Source organism: Nelusetta ayraudi, unplaced genomic scaffold (assembly GCF_046127955.1).
Source record: "Nelusetta ayraudi isolate G7.1 ecotype Tasmania unplaced genomic scaffold, CSIRO-AGI_Nayr_v1 ptg000004l, whole genome shotgun sequence".
Taxonomy (NCBI): domain Eukaryota; kingdom Metazoa; phylum Chordata; class Actinopteri; order Tetraodontiformes; family Monacanthidae; genus Nelusetta; species Nelusetta ayraudi.
In genome coordinates this window covers 12,083,343-12,102,591 of record NW_027466054.1, presented here as the reverse complement: position 1 = coordinate 12,102,591, position 19,249 = coordinate 12,083,343, and the positions used below count along the sequence as shown (strand labels likewise).

Sequence of the window (19,249 nt, the reverse complement as noted above, 5' to 3'; positions counted from 1 at the left end):
GATGGACTGGAGGGTTATTAGCTCATCCCATACTTACACCACTGAGAAAGACGGAGCAGCGCTGTAAACCGCCGCCGGAGCTTGTTTGCAATCAACTATTTCCCCGGGTGGACACCTGACCTGTGACAGCGAGGTGGACTATCTTTCTGTCACCATCTGTAATAGATTGTCAGTGGCCGTTATTATTTTTTTTATTACATCCTCATGACTCATACATCTCTTCATCCTGGGCTGCTGCGACTCAGGAAGCAGGTGGTTGTTAAATCTGCTCTTAGCCGGAAAAAAGTTTTTTTTTTATTATTATTTCATGGGGGTTGCATTCAAGTGCAGCTCGGCCCAAAAACGCTTGCTGAAAGCTGTTTTTTTTTTTTTTTTTTTTTTTTTTAATAATATGATTTAGTGTTCTGGCTTGAAAATATTTGGGGCACGCCTGATTTTATGGAGGTATGATGCAAATCAAAGTGGTCGATGAACTGCAGCAGCAGTTCATCTTTATCATCTGAAAGCAAACAAATCAAATACCTCAAAGTGGATTGAAACTTCAAACCTGCTTGGTTGAGAGATCCGATGTTACGGGATCAGCACATTTAAAGACCCCGAGAACTACAGTACAGTGTTGGTATCTGGATATTTTAACCATGGTTGCATTCAAAACACAGACTACTGATAAATTATGTCAAGTATGTCAACTTTCATAGTATTTACCAGAACCAGAGGGTCCAAAATTTATGTCATCTAATAGGGAAGAAAACTTGATTCGATTCAGTATGTTTTTTCGATTTTTGATTCACCAACCAACACAACCTTCTCGCTGCGACTCTGAGGGTGGCTTCCAAGATCTGCATTCTAGGTTTCAACGCCGGTGCAGGAGACGTTGGAAGGCTTTTTATTGTGACAAGTCACCCACCCCGGCATTTTAATAATTTTATTTCAACGATTCCGCAGACTAATTCCCGGCTGACATTCTTTTTTTTTTTTTTTTTTCTCTGTGTTCGTGTTCTAAAAATGTGCTTGTCAGAAGCTTGCCACCTCTGAACGGCAACAATTCTGGCACACAAACGAAAGGTTGGACGCAACGTCCCACAAGCCTCAGTCTGGTCTGGTGCTGTTTGAACAGCCTGCAGACAGAAATGTTCTGTGCTGACAGTCTGAAATTCTGAAACAACACACAAAAAAACCCTCCCAAACATCCACTTGAAGGAAATAGAAATGTGTACAATCATAGATGCACTACAGAAGGAAGGGCCAAAGTCTTCAAAGGGGTCTTGTTCTCAACAACTGAATTTTTTAGTCACTTTGCATTACTAGCATGCCAACTAACACACCAGGAATACAAATTGACAGAAAAAAAAGAGAACTTGCCCATTTCTAGACTGGTAATGTGAGGGTAAGATAGGAATTTTTGGACAACAAACCTTGTTTGTTGTTGAAAGTAGACACCAAAATTAAATTATTATCGCTGGAAAAGGCCATAATAGGGCACCTTCAAGGTTTAACCATCAAACAGTGCAAACTGAAGTCTGAAACTCTGAACAGCATTTGTCCCCCCGGTGCTCGGGTGCATGACTCTGGAAGAAGCTCAGGATTCATACTGAGATCCATCACAATAAGTCTCCGTCCTTTGACACACGATGAGGAAATGTAGTGAAGCCAAAAGGCGGATGATGGATGGCTCAAAGGCCAACGGTAACAAATCCAGTGACAGAGGAAAGTCAAAAAGGTACCACAGATATGGTGTGAATACTTTTTTCGCTAAAGAACACGGCCACCTGCATACGGCAGTCAAACCAAACAGAATGAGAGAGAAAAACTGGAAAACAAGGAGGGAAGAAATAAACAGTTGGGGATGAAACGAGGTCAAGGACAGCTCCAGCCTGCTTCTGCTGCGTCTCAAGAAAAGCGGTTGTCAAATAAAAAGGAAAATTATGGGCAGAGCGGTGAGCTGACAGCTCGGTGGCAAGAAGAGGCGGGCAGAGCAGATGGAGTGACTCGCCGCGATGGAACAGCAGACACGAGTTGTCACTCCATTGTCAAAACAGCAGATGGAAGAGGTGCCAAGCCAGCAGTGGAGAGCAATATCAGCCATGGAAATCAACTTTTGTTACACTTGGCGGTCCATGATGAACGCAGAGATCTGGGTATCACGCAAACTTCCTTTTTGTAATTATGATTTTATGTTACAATCAAATAGTTGTAACATTTTGTTTTGTTTTTTGAAACTGTAATGCACTTGCCATCTGGCTTGCATCAGGCTCACCGTACTGTTTCTCTACCCTAGAATCAGACGGTCAAGGCTTAGCACGAGGAAAGAGCTGATCTTTAAAACTTGAAAAATTTGAATGGCCTTTGAACATTTGACATGTCTCTTCATGTGTCCTCTGCATTAATACCTCATTTTCTCAGCATCTTTCGACTGTAAATAAAGATAAGTGGAGCTTCCAGCTTCAGTGCCAAAACCTGCATTCTATGTTTTTGGCCAGCAGGGACCCCCAAAAACGGTTGCAAAACGACTGTCAATCGGGAAAGGAACCCTAAATGAATACCTTTACCGACTGGTTCATATTATTTGGTTGTTCTGAATCTCTAGTAAATAATAATTCTCATCTCCAGTACCATCCACACACCCGAATATGGTGTTTTCCAGTGTCAAAAGGAACCAGAAACTCAAGTAGGCGCTGACTGTGAAACCAATCTCTAGGCTGCAACAGGAGTATCAGCAAACCAGTGGGTGACGTCACAGTGACTCAACTTTGAATAGGAATTGTTCTTTATCCCCCCCATGGGTAGAAAAATACTTTTCTGTTTATGTCAGTATTTTTAAGGCCAAGCCTTTAGCAGGAAAAATCTTTCAGTCACTATTGGGAACACCCTTCGTGCCATAATTATTGATAAGCTGCCTGTTTGTGGGCACTTGCTCAGCTTCACTGACATCTGCCTTCCTGTTGTTTTCCATCAGATTTTTTGCTGCTCAACCCCTTCCTCTGAAACACCTTTGATGAGGTTTCCTCCCTGCTGAACACAAGCGCCGCCAACAATCAGCCGCAATCAGCTCATCTGCTGGAAACAACCAAAATTAGCTTTTAAACTCAAACACAAGACTGAGAAATTAAATATAAAAAATAAAGATATATGTAACCAATTGAATGAATTAACAAACATCCGTCCAAGCATGTCCTGAAAACGACCTCCCAGCAGCTCCACCTAATTGTCTTTCATGGAAATCTTGCAATTAAAACCATCACACTGCATGTCCGTGGCTTCTGTCGCAGCCAACCAGATGTTTGCGTGTTCTGGAGACCATGTGACAGGTAGTAATAGCTGCATTTTAGGGTTGTTAGGGTTGTTAATTTGGGAGTTTATTTTTATTTTTTTATTTTTTGCCATGATGCGCTACAATAGGAACAAATTTTGATTTTTAGTTTGATCTGAGTTCAACTGAAACTAGAATTGCAAAAAAACAAAAACAAAGAAAAAAAGTTTCGGCAGCAGTCTGAATGTTTTGCAACCAATAAATATAGTTTGTTTAATTAAAGCACAATATCAACAAACGCGCAGTGATTGTTGCTTACACAACTTCGCTTTGGGCAAATATTTTTGGCTGAAGTTTGTTTAGCCTTTTTTTTTTTCCGGAGATTACAACCGACTGAGCCTTACGGTCTATTTACAGGCGATGTGAAAATTTAAGTCTTGTTATGTCACTTTTTTATCCCTTTGTGCAACCTTTATGGTTCGGATTACCATTTGCTTTGGCTTTAAAAGCTTTTCTAATTATTAGTGCGTAAAATACATTTATTGCTTTTGTTCGTGGGCATCCTCCTCGGGGCGTGGCCTGTTTGTTTTTCGCCACTCCCAAGTCTTTCATATCACGGCCCTGCTAATTAACTAATTGGAGTGTGAAATTATGGGGAGCCACCATTTATGAAAATGCCACTGCACAAACAGGAGGAGAAAAAGAACAGTTTCGAAGTGTTGTGTAACCGGGGAACAAGAGAAGAGCCTAAGCCTCACCTCCTTTAACATCCCCCTAAAGACGGCAGCAGGCCACCTGCTTTCTGCAACTATGTTACGTCCATGGTTAAACTATTCAGAAATCTCTCTCTTTTCCTACACCACAGACGAATGTGCATCTTCCAGAAAATGTAGCTATAAATCTGTGACGGAAACAGTGAGGGTTGCGATTGGTGTGCTCAAAACATGGAGACATGCTTGTCGAGACAAAGGTACTTTTGCCGCCTTCTTCTTCAAACTCTTTGACTATTTATCTTTCTTCAACTTTTCTGCTTCACAGCTGTTTTTAAAGTATAGCAAACTTTGTTCGGGTGCTGTTCACGAATTATCAAGTCGAGAAATGAAGCGAGGACTGAGAGAGAGTGAGAACTATTCAATATATTCAATGCGAATCAATATATTGCATTAAGCAGTTTGTAGTTCAATATCGATCAACCGCAGTCGCCATTGGTCACTGTGGTCAAAAGACAAACAAAGTTTGCATGTGAGCCCTCGAAACCACAGACGCACACACCCATAGCATCATGGCGGTCCGTCAGTGCAGAGGCACACATCAGGCTCAATGGTCCTGTGACGATGCAGCAGCTTCCTCCTTTCTACCAAAAGAGATTTCACGTCTCAGGCCCCCAGGACGGCGGCGCCGGCACTTGTTTAAATCCAATCTCATTCCAAAGAACTTCTCATCACTTCTTCCTCCTCCGCTTGCACTTGATGATGTTCGCGCGCCGTATCGCTGTATTCCGTGTAATGGGGTGGGAGGCGGAGCTCGATTACTCTTTTCTGCTCGACTTACGGAGACGACAGAGTCGGGTTGACGGAGTCATTTTCGGGGGGGCTAATACAGCTGCCTGCGCTGGCTCCCCAAAGACATCTTCCAGGAGAATCCTGCCCGATGGTTACCGCAGCGGCAGGACGCGGGTTCAAGTGCCCGTCTGTTCGCTCTGGTGCAGAGATGCATCGAGTGACAGAGCGCCGGCATTCTGCTGCTGAAAAGGGGGCGTTTGGTTTTCGTGTTTCGACTGTACAAGGTGACTTCTGTCTGCAGGGGAAGGTGTTCTTGAGTACACCGTCGGAACATTGTGTTTTCCAGAACAGCAGACCTTATCTGGGACAACAATTTCCGAGTATCCTGTCTTATCCCACTACACCGCAACGGTCAAGTTAACAGCAATTTGAAACATTGGGCTGACGCCAAAATGTTTGGTGTGGTCCTGCCAGTCAGTCAGCTGCTGGCAGGATTAGATCGTCTCTAATGAGCTTTTGTCAACAAATGCGCTTCATCTGTCAGAGTTCTGTGATTGAATAAATTCCATCTGTTCAATTTTGGCTGCCATGAAAAGGCAGTAGCACAGTGGAAGCGAGTGGAATTTTGAGGACTTAGGAAATATGTATTGGCTTTCTTTTGATTTCCACAAAAAAGACTGAACACACATTTGAGGGGTTCATATTATACACGTTTCATATTGTTGTTTTGGTTCTCTCCCAGACAGCTCTGCAGAATCAAGTCTCCAAAAATGGTCCAAAAATGGTGCACTTTGTTCTGCAAATATAATTTGTTAGTTCAGTAGATTATGATGTTGGTTAGGGTTATTAAATTGTTTGGCTTTACCTCAAGAACTGAACAGGGTCATGATTGTTGCCATTTGGTATATCATAGTGAAGTCTGTGTTCGGTGGATTACTTCATTCTTGTAATAATATTAAATTCAAGATTACATTATTTTTTTGAAAATCAGCACAATGTATGATGGTTGCAACTTCATTTAATAATTTTCACATGCTTATTTTCTCTTTTAAATAGACCTACAGTACATCTAGATGTCACTTGCATTTGTGGGATGACTAGAGATGAGTATGTGGCTTGCATTACCATCTACCGAAGAGAAATGTCCTTCGTTTTAGTAGCTTAGTTAGTTACATGTTGTAACTGGAAACAGACAGTTTGTATCAATTACTCTTGTGTTTTTCAAATTTAGTCGATCTACTTTGCCACTTCTCAACTTTAGGAATTCAGAAATTCATCAAGGCGTACCTCTTTTCTGCCAAACTGGGGAGAAAACGAAATTCGCTTTAGCGCTGTGAGCTGAAAGGGAAACTGTCAGAACCTGTTCAGACCTGATTCATCTCCCAGGGAAGTCCATAGCTGCCACTAAAACTGAAGGACACGTCAGTGCGTGAATAGCATGGAAAGTCAAGCAATGTTTGCATACCTGGTGTCAAGACATTCTCAAGTGGGAAAGGTAACTAACGCTTTCTGCAGTTTTTAGTGTTCGTTCTATTTGTGTTTCTGTAAGGAGATTATTTTCCCATTTTTTTCTGAAGACCTGAGTGAGTGTTGAATACTTTCAGTCAGTGACTGGCTCGTTACCGTCTCCAGCAGCAACCAGGATGAACCAAACGCTGACAGTCCCAGCTGGTGTCTTGAATGATCCTTCCCCACCGCTAGAGAAGTCTGTTACCAAATAAATCTGGTTCACCAGTGTAGAGGACAGTCGCCACCAGCCTGACACAAGGGGCAAACAATGTCTCATATTTGTCACTTTGTGTCATGAAAGATTTTATCAATACCTGCAAAGTTCATAGCAGAGATGACCGAGTTATGTCACACAAGGCACAACACGATCCCTCCATAAATGTCACATGACTCACTACTAGTTATATCCGTTCAAAATGTGTTTGACAAACATCTGTTATACTTTTTTATGGTCTATTAACCTTGCATTTTACTGAGAGGAGAGAACGAGAAAAAAAAATACTCTTGAAAAGAGAGAAGCTGCAAAATGGAAGCCACAATAAGGAGGAGAAACTGGAATGTTAAAAAAAAATGTTTACACAATGTTTACACTCCCAGAGAGTCATGCTTTTGTCTTTGTGACACTTGGATCCGAGAGAAAAACAAAGAAATTAGAGGAATATTTTCAGTGCAGCCCTGTGCTTTCTTTTCCTTCCCTTCCATATTAGCTGAGAAGTTTACGCAGGCGAGCCTCCCGGTCACTGGCAGATCAGCTGCCACCTACGACAGGCACAGGCAGAAACCAGAGGCAGGAGTTTACCGCTACCGGGTTAGGGTTAGCGTCGAATGTAAAAGAAAAAAACAGACAAAACGACAACAAGCAAAGAAGTTTAGTGAAAAATCGACTGCTTCTGCCCGCGGTTGCGCTTCCGTTCCCTCCCATCACCGCCGCCTGTACACGTGCGGTCCGCGACTCTGCACACCAGCATAACCCAAATGCACAAGCTTGGAGGCTTTGTTCTGCACCGACGCAAGCAAGACAATACGTCTGCATATTTGTTTTGCAGATGAGCAGCAGAACTCGCCGCCACGTGGCCTCCTGGGAGGCCCCGAGCCCACCTCAACATGAAAGGAAGCGGCAGTCAGAGCGAGGCACGCGGTCTCGTTAGTCCTTCGACATGCAAACATTGTTTGACTTAATCCACTCTAATGATGCAAATTTATGCCGTTAATTATTTCTAGCTGAATCGTAGCCCGGCTAAACGTTTTCGGAAATGCAATTGGGACATCAGGCCGGATGAAGTATTCTGAGGAGAGGGTGAAGGCATTATTCAGGATTACTCCCCTCTTTTGCTTAATTCTTTTTTCATTTGCATTGATGCCATAAAGGGAAATTTGCATTTTTTTTCCATTTTGTTAAAGACGGCCGACGTGTGTGATATTGTTGCGTGCGGCTATAGATTGCGCTGCTCAAGTGTCCTCCTTAGATAAGCACTTTTAATTCCAACCTTATTCAACAGAAGGCTGTGAGACTCCATCTCTCACTGCTCCTCTCCCAGGATATTTTTCTTGTCCCCCTCATCGCCGTAATCCACAGCTGTCACCCTCTTTGCATGCCCAAATATTCAAACCCCTGAAATAAACAGATGTAAAAATTCAGATTATGGAACGATCTGTTCTGTAGCTGAAGGGGGTGATAGAGTCGAGTAGAGCCACTGCGACGTTGAGGAACTCAGACCTGAAGACCTCTCTGCTGGCACCAACACTACAAAACTTTCTATGAGGTGGATTTTTCAATAGAGCTTTCTTTTTAAATCAAAGTCCTTGAGACATCACAAAAGTCACCTCTGTCAAACTGACGCTAAAATCTACTGTGTTTTCTGTCTCCTTCTGGGGAGTGAGACAGCAGGAGAATTTATTAGGACACAGACAACCATCAAACTTATTTTTTTCCGGACATAGTATTAACCTGTGCTAAACTGCCAACATGATTCTAAAGGTGGGTACTCCGCTGCTCAACTGTCTGTGGTAGCCTCACACCTCCGCTAATCAATACCCACCAGAGGCATTTAATAAATAAGTGGGAAGACTGACGTCAAACATCCATGAGTCATCTGCATCAAATATCAACGAAAAGGATGTGGAGAGAGGTACCACACGCAGCCAAATTGCCCGTCCTGCTCGCTGCACATGCACCGTCTTGTGATCCAGTCACACAGTTGAGACGTAGCTCTGACTGAACTGCAGGCTCCCATGAGCAACAAAGCAACCAGCAGGAGGCAAACAAGCAAAAAGAGGAAGAAAAGAAAACTTGCTGAAAATGCAATGTCATCAGGTATAGGGTTACTTATGTCATTGTTACCGATAGCAGCAAGCTGGCTAGCTAGATTTAGGCTAACAAAGAGAAGCGCTCTATCGTAACTTCTAAAGAAAAGCTAAGCCTTTGAGTAATGGCGAGATGGTTGTAGCTCCATGTAAGACATCACATGATGTTTTACATGTGATGTCTTACATGTAAGACATGAGGTCTAGGTGTCTTTAGCGCCGAGGTGCAGCAGCCACTCCGCCATTGACTGGTCACTCAAGATGGAATCGTGTTTGCAACATGCGATCACGATAATGGTGGACGCAGCGAGTGAAGCAGAGGGGAGAAATGATTGCAGCATTGAAACACTTTGCTGTGTACAGCCGAGGCTGAAGGGCACTCATCTACGATTTACACCCTCTGCTTAAGGCCTGAGCGGGAGGAACCCAGCCTGAGGCAGAAGATGATGTTTAGTGTTTACTTAGGACCATATCGACCAGCCTCTTCTTTTCCTTTGGGCTGCTACCCTCTTGAATCGCCACGGCCAATCATCTGCTGTGAGAGTCCTCTTCGCTCACATCAACTGACTCCACGTCCTCTTTTCACTGCATCCATGAATCTCCTCTCTGCTCCTCCTCCAGACCTTCTGCCTGCCAGGTCCAACCTCGGCATCTTTCCACCCATCCATTCACTGTCCCTCTTCTGAGCAGTGAGCTGTCCCTCTGATGTCCTCACCTCCTGATTCTGTCCATCCTGGTCCCTCCCAAAGGAGGAGCTTAATCTTTCAGGCTGTGGCTCCTGTCTTTGCCTCAGTGTAATTGTTTCTAAATCAGACAACATCGCTGCTCTCAGATCGGTCAAACCTGTCCTGTTACTTTTCTCCGCTTATTCCAACTTGCTTGCATAAGCTACTTCTCCTCTTGCCTGCATTCCATCGGTCTGGAACATGACCCAAACTTCTCAATGTCCTCCACGTTGATTTATGTCTATTTCCTTTAACCTCACTGGACCCAGTTCGTACGTCCTCTCCCCTTCACACACGTTTATTGTGTCTTCCTCTCCTCTCCAGGGCCTTCATACCTCCACCTCTTTAGATTTCCCTACACCTGCTCCCTGCTCTAACCAGAGGGGCATATGCAGAGTCGTCTGTGAGCATCAGTAGGATATCAATCATCAATAATAAGAACAGAGCCTAAGATCTGCTTGACGAAACAAAAGAACGCAGTTTTAACCAACTTGATTTTCAGTTCTTGACTTGAAACACGTGAGGAAAATATTGAAACACCTTGAGGCAGAGCCGATGATGATTCTATCACGTGTACTCAAGATGTAGTGCTGTTTTTTAGTACACGACTGGCAACGATGCACTTTTTTTCATTAGTGAAATAGAGTCAGGAGGAATGAGTGAGATAAAATGTTGTCTTTGATCAATTTGATTGTACGATTAGCTGATAAGGGTAAAGTCACAGTGATTGTTTTGTTTTTTTTTTTGGTAATTCTAAGCCTTTATTATGAATGTCATGTTATGGCATTATGGCTCAGTATTAAACAAAAAAAATTGTGTGTAAAATTCTATAACTGAACCTCTCGTCCTTATTCCTTTGACTTGGCAAACAGCAGGGAGACGGAGATCAGCCTGCAGGAAAATGTTCTGGCTCAGTTTGCGAGGATTTGATTGAGAGCATAACTGGTATCTACATAAGAATAGCAGTCTTTTCACAGACATTTGCCCTTCAAGGACATTCATAACCGTCAGGGGAATCATGACGCTGTTCCATAAATACTTTAAGAAAAATTCCCCTCGTCATCACTTTAATTAGAAAATCTAGCAGTGGGAATGTGGGACGTGTGCCAAGGCAGCATATTTGTCCCAGAATGGCCCTCTCCCGCAACGGCAAAGAAACGCTTGAAAATGAAATTTAAAAGTATAATTCAAAGCCATTCAGACCATTTTACTTTCTCTTTGCACATAGTCTTACTTACCCATGGAATCCGATAAACCTAGAATTGATGCTAACTATGGTAAATTAATTCAAGCTCAGCCCAGTAGGAGTCTTTCAAGGTTTACGGCCCACAGTCACACACACAAGCTACTTTGCTCGTTCAAACCAGTGCAAACATGGCTGTATGTGATGACAGAGACACAAATCAGTAACTGCAGGAAAGTTCTCGCAAAATACTCACGTGGACTATTATCATTTCGGAAGAATGAAAAATACCTAAATGCCTTTTTTGGCGCATCGCATGTGAAATCAATTAAATCTAGGAGAAGCTTCAATGTTCCAATGGCAGCAACTTCAAAAGTCAAAAGCCAAGATGGGAGAGACAAGGTTCAGAACAGGTGGATGAAAAAATAGACAATTAAGATTTAACTGTGAATTGGCTCTTCAGCTAACAAGCTTGCTCCTTTTTGGCTGTTGTTGTAATTAATCTAAGTGGCTGCATCTAATCAGTATCTTAATTGTCAATAAATCCGCCAAAGTCATAAAATATTTTTCCTTTTCTCGCCAGTCGGCAGTCCTAAATCAGCAGCAAGTGTTGCAACAAATTCCTAGTTTCATGCTGAATAATCAAAAGGTTTATTGACAGTTGAGAAATAAAATTTTATTTGAACAAATTCATTTTTAGCGTTGAGAAGCAAACAAACAGGAGACCTTTCACTCCATTTCAGTGTTGAAGGGACACGAGTGGCCAAGAGCGATCCAATCTTTGAACGACACCTTTAGATTTCTGTGGTTGCAACCTTTATGCAAACAATAACGCTCACGCCCCACCTCTTACCTCACTTCTTAATTACCCTGAGGGAGTCAAAGGGATCAATAAAGTCTCTATCTATATATCTATCTATCTATCTATCTATTTCCCTTAACGTGCAAGCCCGAAATTTGGAAGAAACGGCAACATTGTTACATTTGTCCAAAGTTCGACCACACTCCCTCAATTTCCTGCTCAGCCCGTCATATCTGCAGCAATCTTCTTCCTCTTCTTGTGTTTGTTCACATCACAAAACTTTTATGCGCGTGCTGTGTGGCTTTTTGTTTGTTTGTTTGTTTTAGGTGTACTTCTGTGGCAGCGTTACAGTGCCACTCAAAGGCCTGGCTTACATACCACAGTGATTTCAGTCATTTCATGTGGACAAACACAATAGATGTGATGCCGCAAGTCCCAAAAACAAAGCGCAAACGGACTGTTTTCATCTGTGTTTGGACAAGACCTAAAGCAAGTGAGGTAGCAGTGCCTCCAGGTGACACATTTGCATTCATTGTTCCTGCACCTCTTATACCACACAAGCCCCCCTACCACTGTGAACTCAGGCTGCAGGCTCCATAAATTGTCAGATATAAAATGCCCCCAACCCCCACCCTTCCCCCCACAGATGCGATATGCCAAGGTGATGCCAACTGAAGCTGTTTGATTTAGGGCACTGTACACAGATGCATCAAGAATTTATAGAGGACTTAATTAGGAGCAATAAATGTGACTTATAGTAAATACCCAGGACACAGGGGCCTATAATGCGGCAGTTATCATTTCCATAATTCACAAGTCTTGACTCTCAGAACTTTTATGAGTTGCTGGAGCCATTTGTGCTTTGATGTTAATGCACGCACACATGCAAACACACACACACACACACACACACATCGTACACACAAAGCTTTTCTGGGTGGCAGAAGATTGCTGCTGCAATGCTGTAAAAGCAGCAGAGCAAATGAAAAATAGGGGGGTTAAAAACCTGTGCATATTCCTTTTCCCTGCTGCAGCATGTGGCAGAATATATAATATTCAAAACTGAGCACATTATTCCAACATTAAGCAAAGGCAAACTAAATAGAAGCCATAATTAGGGTAGTGCATTCATCTTTTTCAAGCTTTCATTTCAGGGGAAAAAAGAACTTGTTTGTGAAAATTGCACAAAATAAAACAAAAACAAACAAAATGTCAAAAATAAAATTAAGAACAAACCGAAACAGGAAAGTTAAATTTAGCTCACATTCAGTTTGCTCATTGGTCCCATTCATTACATGCACAATAGTGTTTTTACTTGTGGCCAAGACATCGTGTCCTTGTAGCAAAGTCACTGATTGAAGACAAAGACGTTTTTCCCCGTGAACTCACTACTTCCTGGTTCCTGGAAGTCCAAAGTCATTTTGGCAAACCCGCTCTCAGTGTAACGTCATGACTTTCATTGTTGATGTTAATAATGTCAAATTTGCAATGAAATGATTGTTTCCAAATATGGGCAAAAAGCTCCAGTGCTTCATCTATTTCCTGTTTGCTCTTTCTTTCTTTCTTTCACACAGAAGCCACAGCTTGATGCCCATCAGCAACTTTGACATATTTGCGCAAAGCAGAGCCACGCGCATGGGTTTTAAAGCCATCGGCGTGAACGCATGTGCTGCCTCCAACACCACCGTTCGGGCGCCTTCGTTCCTGGTGGGCTGCCTGGCTGACTCTGTCGGCGGCGTGGCATCTGGCTGGCCACACTTTTGATTTATTGGACCGGAGTGGGGAAACTATGAAGCTCCCTCCGTGACAGCTCAGAAGTTTGAAAATTTAGGATGTCATTGAACTGATGAATGGAGAGCGGGGAGAGGCTCGGCTTGCCCGCCACCGTCATATGTCACTGTCCAAAGTGATGAGAAGCCCTGCCTGCTGCTGTGCCTACACAGGCCCAAAGAGTCCGGCGGGAACCCTTTCTTTACTCAAGCTGCAAGAGGCAGAAATCGAGTTAGCTGGAGAGGAGAGGCGCCTATGGCCACGGCATATCAGATTCTGTTCAACTTCATATAGGGCTGGACAAATGTTTGCTCCCAGCTAACACTGCGCCCGTGCCTTAACCTCGCAGGACTCCTGGCATTCTTTAACAATAAGCCTTCACACACACACACACAAAAGCTATTTGGAGAATTGCTTGAGTGGAAGTGCCAGGTGGAAGACCTGCTGTAAAGAAAAATAAATCCCTGACTGGCTTTTGGACTTCTTTGCGCTCACACTGCCAATAAAAGGGCTGAAACGGACGGTCGGCGGTGCGTTACGAGCGCGATCGCAATCGCAGGTGTGCTTGTTGTCCTTCTGCTTCCTTTTTTTTTGTCAGCGACACATGAATAGTCATTTGTGCTGCGAGTTCTTTGAAGAAGTGCACTGAAAACGGCGCTTGAGATTCATTTGTCTCAAGCCTTGAGTCAGAGATCACTTACAGCTCCACTGGCGCTGGGATCTTACTTTAAAGTGGCACCTTAATTATCGCTCTAGCAAAGCTTTTGAGTTAGTTGAGTGGGATTCATTATGTCTTTAAACAGTTTTTGCTTCTCTTTTTTTTTCAGACTAGCAGTGAGGCATACATTGGCGTATGACGGTAGTTGATAAAGGCATGTGGCACCTCGCTAGCAGGTGATGCTTCAGAGGGAGTTGGGAGACTCTTCTGCAACACCCCAATTTGTGCCTCACTGAAATTATATCAAATCGAATCAAAACTTTTGATTTGATTCGATTTATTTTTTTATTTGCTGCGGAACAGCTGGGGAAAATCTGATGCATTCCGGTCAATCGGTCAGATTCCAGTAATTTGATGTGGATGTAGACATTGATGCGGTGGTTCCAAACAGGAGATTAAACATGTACAGCTTCCGATAAATGTCAAAATGTAACACGATATTCAGAGTCTTCAGTTCTGATAGACGTAGTAACCAATGGAACGCAGTAGTACTTGCTTTGTTATTTACTCATCTATTTGTATATTTGTATAAGTAGTTCTTGTGTTGCCTTTGCTTCTCCTGTAATCATGTGATTGTGAGTTGAGTTGACTGTTCCACTGCCACCTCGGAACCCCCGTGGTTAAAATTCAGAGCTGAGAAATCATCAACATCTGGCGTTCCACAAAAAAGCTCCGGTCCTCAAGTTTTCATATGCTAAACTAATATGGCTGAGCCTGACGTTCATAACAGGTGATCTGCAGACAAATCCACCTGCGTGTGGGAATCTCCCATTAGAGCATTCGGGTTAGGTGTCTCCTTTTTTTTTCTTTCTTTAAATGGAAAGCACACCTGCTGACATGGATTTCCCCCCCTGAGGGGGAAGCTGACAAGTAAATTTGCGGCGGGTGATAAATGTGTATCCTCTTATCAGAGCAAGTGTCAGATTGGCTGCGATAGAAAGGCAACAAGTAGGAACATTAGCGTGGCGCGCAACTGGGGCCAACGATTTGCCGCGCTGCGAGGAAACAAGGCAGCGGTGGGACCGGCGAGCCACAGCGGAGCCCTTCCCGCAACATCAATCAATGCGGTGCTGGAAGTGCACCTGGGTTATTAATTGTTTGCCGGAGTTGCAGAAAATGTAATTAGTACATAGAAATTGGGCCACTGGTAAGAGACGCCTTCAAGTCAACTCAGCTAAATATAATTCTTCTGTGCGCTCGTTCTGGAGGAGCAGCAAACAGCTTAATGTTCACCATTTGTCCTCGGCAACACCACTGCATCAAACCTAATTATCTGCTGATGGGGCTGAAAGTGGCAAGAACAATATCATATCTGCTGGAGGGAAGGGGAGGAAGGGGGGTAATTTACTATTCTCAAGAAGTGCTTTTTCAAAGACCCCACTAGCTAATTTAGCAAGAGGAGCCCAGATCCCGGTAGCTGCGTCGATTCGTTAGTGCAAATGGCCTCCGGTGCTAATGGTGACGGTCACCCGGCTACGCCAGCGATGGTCTCCCGCAAATGTTTTATGGCCGCGGTTACTGACCCCGGGCCTAAAAATAATCCGTGTCTTATGCCCCGGTCATTGCTGCGGCAACTTATAAATCAGCCGGTTTAATTAGAAGTGGGACACACGCGTTCATTTCGCTAACAAGAACGAGACGCTTCGCCCGCCCGCGACTAACCCTGCTCTTCTCTCTGCTCTGATGTCCTCACAGCTCTACAGCTCCGTGGACTTTGGGAGGAAATGGCAACTCATCCACGAGCACGTCACGCCGAACAGATTCTACTGGTGAGTCATCGCCTGCTTTCCCTTTTTTTGGGGGGTTGGGGGGTTTATGCGCCGCTTCTATTACTGCCCCCGCCCCCTTTCCAAAAAAAAAAAAAGTTTTGGCTCACTCGCGACGGAGAGCGGAAGCCGTTGTTCGTGTTCTGCACCACTGAGCGAGCGATATTGATGGCTGAAAATGAGGAGCCGCTGCTGCTGCGGCGGCGGCGGCTGGTGATGCGCCTGGAATTCAGCACATTTTCCCGCCGCCGCTATGCAGTCAGTCAGAGATTAATCTCCGCCATCACTTTTTGGCAGACAGCGTGTCAACACTCGCTCGCCCCGCAGCACCTCCCGCTCGAGTGCGGGCACGTAAAATAACGGTGCCATTAATAAATGAACAGCGGTGCAGAGATCGGCCTCATTTTTTCCCTCTTCTGCTGTTCACTTGTACGACACACATGTACAGTGTCACAGGCTTTGGAGTGGATCCTGGATGTTCCCATGTCATGCGTTACCAAGGCACATTTGCTAACCCGCACACCGCAACCCCCCCCCACAGTGCGCCTTGTCTACGGCTAAAAAGTGCACCGTCATCGCAGGCAGAGCTCGCATCTCTTCCAGCTCAGAGCTTCTTCGGGTCTCTCCGAGGTGACTCGGCTTTGCCAATGGCTACTTCGTCGGCGGCTTGCAAAATATCCCGAGCAATACTTGACAGAATAATCCAAAGTGTTGGCGCACAATAGCGCGGCTGCCGTTGCCCTTTGCCGGCCCCCCTTTCAAGGACATCTGAACAGCGGACAGGGCCCGCTAGCGATGGCCGGGCAAGCCTCCAGTTGGCTGCATTTAGACAATGGCTTGGTCAGCCTCGGAGCAATGTGAAAGCCGCGTCCATCCAGTCTAATCCATGGGCGGTGAAATGAACAGGAAAGCAAGATTTTACCCAGAGATATCGTCGCTGTCAGACTCCGCGCTGACCCCGCGCTGCACAGTCGGGGATGAGGACAAGCTCTCTATTTCTCTCCATCGTCTGCTTCACTGTTGCTTGGAGGAAAATGGTTTAAAGTCACTGCAGATGAGCCTGTCATGATCCAGTTTCCCGCAGACGAACGAAAACTGTTGTGCAATTTCTTTTTTTCAGTTCGGAGTTCAGAATGCCCCTGGTGGAGCTTCATCCACCCTCGCTGTTTATTTCACTATTCCCTCTGCTGCATGGTCTTCTAAAGCACCTCCGGCTTTCTAATGATCTCATCTCTGTCCTTTAATTCGATCTCAGGTCCGTCGCGGGCCTCGACAAAGAGTCTGATCTGATCCACATGGAGGCTCACACACCAGAAGGAAGTGAGTACCCTGAACGTTCATATCAAAAATAAATGATAAGAATTAAGCTCTTCTGTTCACAAGAAAACAGCTCACTTCTGAATCAATTTTGTCTTTTTTTTACTACAGTCTCAGGTGCTTCAAAGGCAGTACAACTCAGGTCCTTAATATGTGATGAGGCTTAAGATTGTAATGTAAAAAGTACTGCTATTATACTCCCACTGTGGTCCTTTGGTACGCTGGGTATAAAAACACATCTTTAATAGAAAAGACACTTGCTGTGTTTTCCATAAAACCTTTTGTTGTGCATTAGACTACGAATGAAAACAGCAAAATTCTAAACTAATTCCTCTAATTCCCAATAAAGTTTTCACACTCCCCAGAGGGAGTGGCCAACTGGCACCAGTGGAGCTGATAGTTTTTGTGGCTTCAGTGTTGCTACTGCACAGTATCTCAAAGTGGCCAACGTGGGAACGTTTTTAATTGGACGGTCACACAAAGACTCTCCACACCTTGTACCTCTCGCCCCGTGTGACAGATGTGCAGTACGTCACATGCAGAGCTCAGATGTGCACGGAAGCGAACCGAAACTACCCATTCCCCGAGTACATCGACATCAGCTCATTGGTGGTTCAGGATGACTACATCTTCATACAGGTGAGGCAGAGTTTGATTTTGTGGTCAGCAGAGCAGGAGAACAAACTGCATCAAGTTTGTGTTGAATACTAAACTGGCTTTGTTTAACGTGAACTTAAAGAAATGAGGGCAGCATAACAGAAAGTTATTCCATGTTGAAGAAGTAGTTTGTTTTGAGATTGCGGTGTGGTTTCATTTTTCTTGGGGATATATCAATTGCTCTGCTGGTTATATTTTTGCTACATTAAACACTTAGATTGTCTTGTTTTTGTTATCGTTTGTCAATCAATCAGCGATTTCTGTTCACTTAAAAATAGAGATGACAGCAAGGAGTCCATTAAGATTTCTGATAAATTTGATTGGTTTGAACATTTTACAAAAGTTAATGAAAAATTTGGGACTAATATTTGACCAAAATACAACACAAAAAGCCAACAAATAAACAGAAAAAGCCTCTTCAGTCACGTCAGTGAATGTTCTCATTTAAGAAAGAGGGGATTCTCAGTTGAAAGCCTGCATGAATATGTCTGCCTGCAAGAGTAAAGTGGAGGGAAAATAGGACCTCTACCTTAGCATCTATCATTTGTATTACCATGGGACCACACTTTGTTTTAATATTCGTCCTCAGCACGGCCCACTGTGTCACAATAATCATGTGTGCAGCAGAAAATTCTGAAATGGTAATACCCTGAATACAAAGTAATGCAGATTCATGAAATGGGTCGTATTTTAATTTCCTCCACAGCATGAATATTATTTACTTTGACATGTGTAAATGAGGTTTCATACATTACAAGAAGTTGTCAGCGTGAATATGGGGCTGCTCCGCAGCAGCAACAGTGATTCCATTAAAATTCACCCTCAAAAAAAAAATTATAAAAAAAACCTGGCAGAGCTCAATTATGTCTGGTGAAAGGTGGTTTCTTCTTTAGTTTTTGACTTTTGCATTTAGAAAAGGGAAACTTGTCAGGACTGGATCAGCTTCGCTTCCCCTGAATTATTCTTTTCATCCAACATATTTGATCTCATAGAAGTCCAATGCCATTTAAGAGCGTTTCCGCCATTCATTTTAAAACAAATCATCAGACCAATTGATTAATGTGGGAAACCCACGGGTGCAATTTGTTCCGGTAAAAGAAGTAAGACTTCACTGTTGCGCAGCCATGCTTGGCAACTAATAGACATGGCAGGCAGAAATTAAGATGGCGTCAGCTAACACCGAGTTGCAAACAGCTGCAGATAAAATCCCAAGTCCTGGCAGATGTTATCAGCCCTTAACAGCCTGAAATGGAGCTTGTGTCTCAAGCTGCCATGACCCGAGTTTCTACTCGCTGCCCCGTTACTGTGTGTAAAGTCTACAGTGTTGCCAGTCACCGTCTTTAGTGAAATTACGTCAATCCAAAAGTTTCAATATTATTGTCTTTCAAAATGTCAGCACAAGCACAGAAAATACCCTACAGCCACTGCAGCAGACAACTAATTCATTATATGTTGAAATTCTAGTTCCCACATCATTTTCTAAAACTCTGAATAGCTTGATAACGATACTTCTGAACTACTTGCAAGAAAGGGAAGTCTAAACGAATACGATTTACATCAATATATTTTGTGAATGCAACAATTTTGAGATCGTTTCCCCTCATTACTTTTTTAGTGATGTGGATTGTGGCGGTGCACTTTGAGTTTCTGATCCCACTGAAGGTTTATTTATTTTTTACCAAGAGGACTTCATAGCTCTCTACTTACCTGGGCTATCTAAAGCCCTTCCTCTGGAAGCCGCACCGG

At 43.7% G+C, this 19,249-nt stretch overlaps 1 protein-coding gene across 1 annotated transcript in view; it reads left to right on the top strand.

Annotated features, from left to right (window-relative positions):
- Positions 1 to 19,249, top strand: part of sorcs3a (sortilin related VPS10 domain containing receptor 3a) — a 176,335-nt gene that overhangs the window by 108,799 nt on the left and 48,287 nt on the right. Inside the window, exons 5-7 of the mRNA XM_076035191.1 lie at positions 15,459 to 15,532; positions 16,785 to 16,849; positions 17,367 to 17,485. Of these exons, the coding sequence (XP_075891306.1) occupies positions 15,459 to 15,532; positions 16,785 to 16,849; positions 17,367 to 17,485 (258 nt within the window). The remainder of the gene's footprint in view (positions 1 to 15,458; positions 15,533 to 16,784; positions 16,850 to 17,366; positions 17,486 to 19,249) is intronic.